The sequence below is a fragment of the Cynocephalus volans genome, chromosome 4 (assembly GCF_027409185.1).
Source record: "Cynocephalus volans isolate mCynVol1 chromosome 4, mCynVol1.pri, whole genome shotgun sequence".
Classification (NCBI taxonomy): Eukaryota; Metazoa; Chordata; class Mammalia; order Dermoptera; family Cynocephalidae; genus Cynocephalus; species Cynocephalus volans.
Genome location: NC_084463.1, coordinates 152,110,545 through 152,112,165, shown reverse-complemented (window position 1 = coordinate 152,112,165; position 1,621 = coordinate 152,110,545). Strand labels below are relative to the sequence as shown.

General features: G+C 39.0%; 1 protein-coding gene across 1 annotated transcript; it reads left to right on the top strand.

The window, feature by feature from the left end:
• Positions 1 to 469: 469 nt before the first annotated feature.
• LOC134377170 (putative olfactory receptor 5AK3) lies at positions 470 to 1,399 on the top strand. Its single transcript, XM_063095786.1, has one exon. The coding sequence runs from the start codon at positions 470 to 472 to the stop codon at positions 1,397 to 1,399; it is 930 nt and encodes a 309-aa protein (XP_062951856.1).
• The last annotated feature ends 222 nt before the right edge of the window (positions 1,400 to 1,621 follow it).

Below are 1,621 nucleotides of genomic sequence, written 5' to 3'. Positions count from 1 at the left end.
AGTATGAAGCCTTCAAGCATGTGTGGACCATAAACATAATGCAGAAAATTCCTCTTTCTAACTAATTCTACTCATTTCAAGGGCTAGAACCAGCATTAAATGAATCAGATGATTAATGTCTCAGAAAAACTAAACGTTGCTGAAAAGGTGCAAAATTACATTTGAATATTGCCTTATACAAATATGTGTACAATTAAATGGAAAAGTATGTTAATCTGTGTTTCTTACTTACACATTAAAAATCAATATACTTCTGTGAAATATTCTTCATTTTAAAATAATCCATGGCTCACGTATTACAGTTCCTCTAGTGGTTTCTTATCAAACCCATTTGTGTGTGTTGCCATGAAAATCCAAGTCAAAAAAAAAAGTGATCTGAAATGTAAGAGTCTTTTTATTTCAAGTAGTCACAGAGATTTTCCTTCTTTTCTTGGTCTTTCTCTTGGTCCCTCTCAGACTTTTGGTAACCATGACACAAGGAAATAACACTGACGTGACTGAATTCTATCTTCTCGGGTTTGGTGTCCAATACAAGTTTAGGTATGTCCTCTTCATTGTATTTCTACTGATCTATGCAACCTCCATGGTGGGAAATATTGGAATGATCCTGCTCATAAAGACAGAATCCAGACTTCAAACACCCATGTACTTTTTCCTACAACATTTGGCTTTTGTTGATATCTGTTACACCTCGGCTATCACTCCCAAGATGTTGCAAAACTTTATGGTAGAAAATAAAACGATACCATTTTGGGGCTGTGTGATGCAATTATTGGTTTATGCAACATTTGCTACCAGTGACTGTTACCTCCTGGCAGCTATGGCTGTAGACCATTATGTAGCCATCTGTAAGCCACTTCGCTATTCCATAATTATGTCCCGAACAGTCTGCATCCAGCTGGTAGCGGGTTCATATGTTATGGGCTCAATAAATGCCTCTGTACACACAGGTTTTACATTTTCGCGGTTCTTCTGCAAGTCCAACAACATCAATCATTTTTTCTGCGATGTTCCCCCAATTCTTGCCCTTTCCTGCTCCAACATTGACATCAACATTCTGCTCCTTCTTGTCTTTGTGGGATTCAATTTGGTGTCCACTGTGTTGGTTGTTATCTTCTCCTATATGTACATCGTGGCTGCCATCCTAAGGATGACTTCGACTGCAGGGAGGAAAAAAGCCTTCTCCACATGTGCCTCCCACCTGACTGCAGTCACCATCTTCTATGGAACTCTCTCTTACATGTACTTACAGCCTCATTCTAATAATCCCCAAGAGAAAATGAAAGTGGCCTCCATATTTTATGGCATTGTGATTCCCATGTTGAACCCTCTAATCTACAGTCTGAGAAATAAAGAGGTAAAAGAAGCTCTAAAAGTGATAGGAAAAAAGTACATCTAGGTTGTACCCAAATTCTTCAAATTCAGCACATCAAAACATTCTGTAGAGATGTGATACCACACTTTAATCTTTCTGAAGTTAAAAACCTGCTCAGCTCTTAATTTAAGGCTACCCATCTCTGGGGAAAATAGAATAGTCAGGCCCCCTCACCTCAGGTCCACTGGGGGTGGTGCAGCACATTCTTTGTAAACAAGTTGTGTTGGTGGACATAGAGGTCATGCA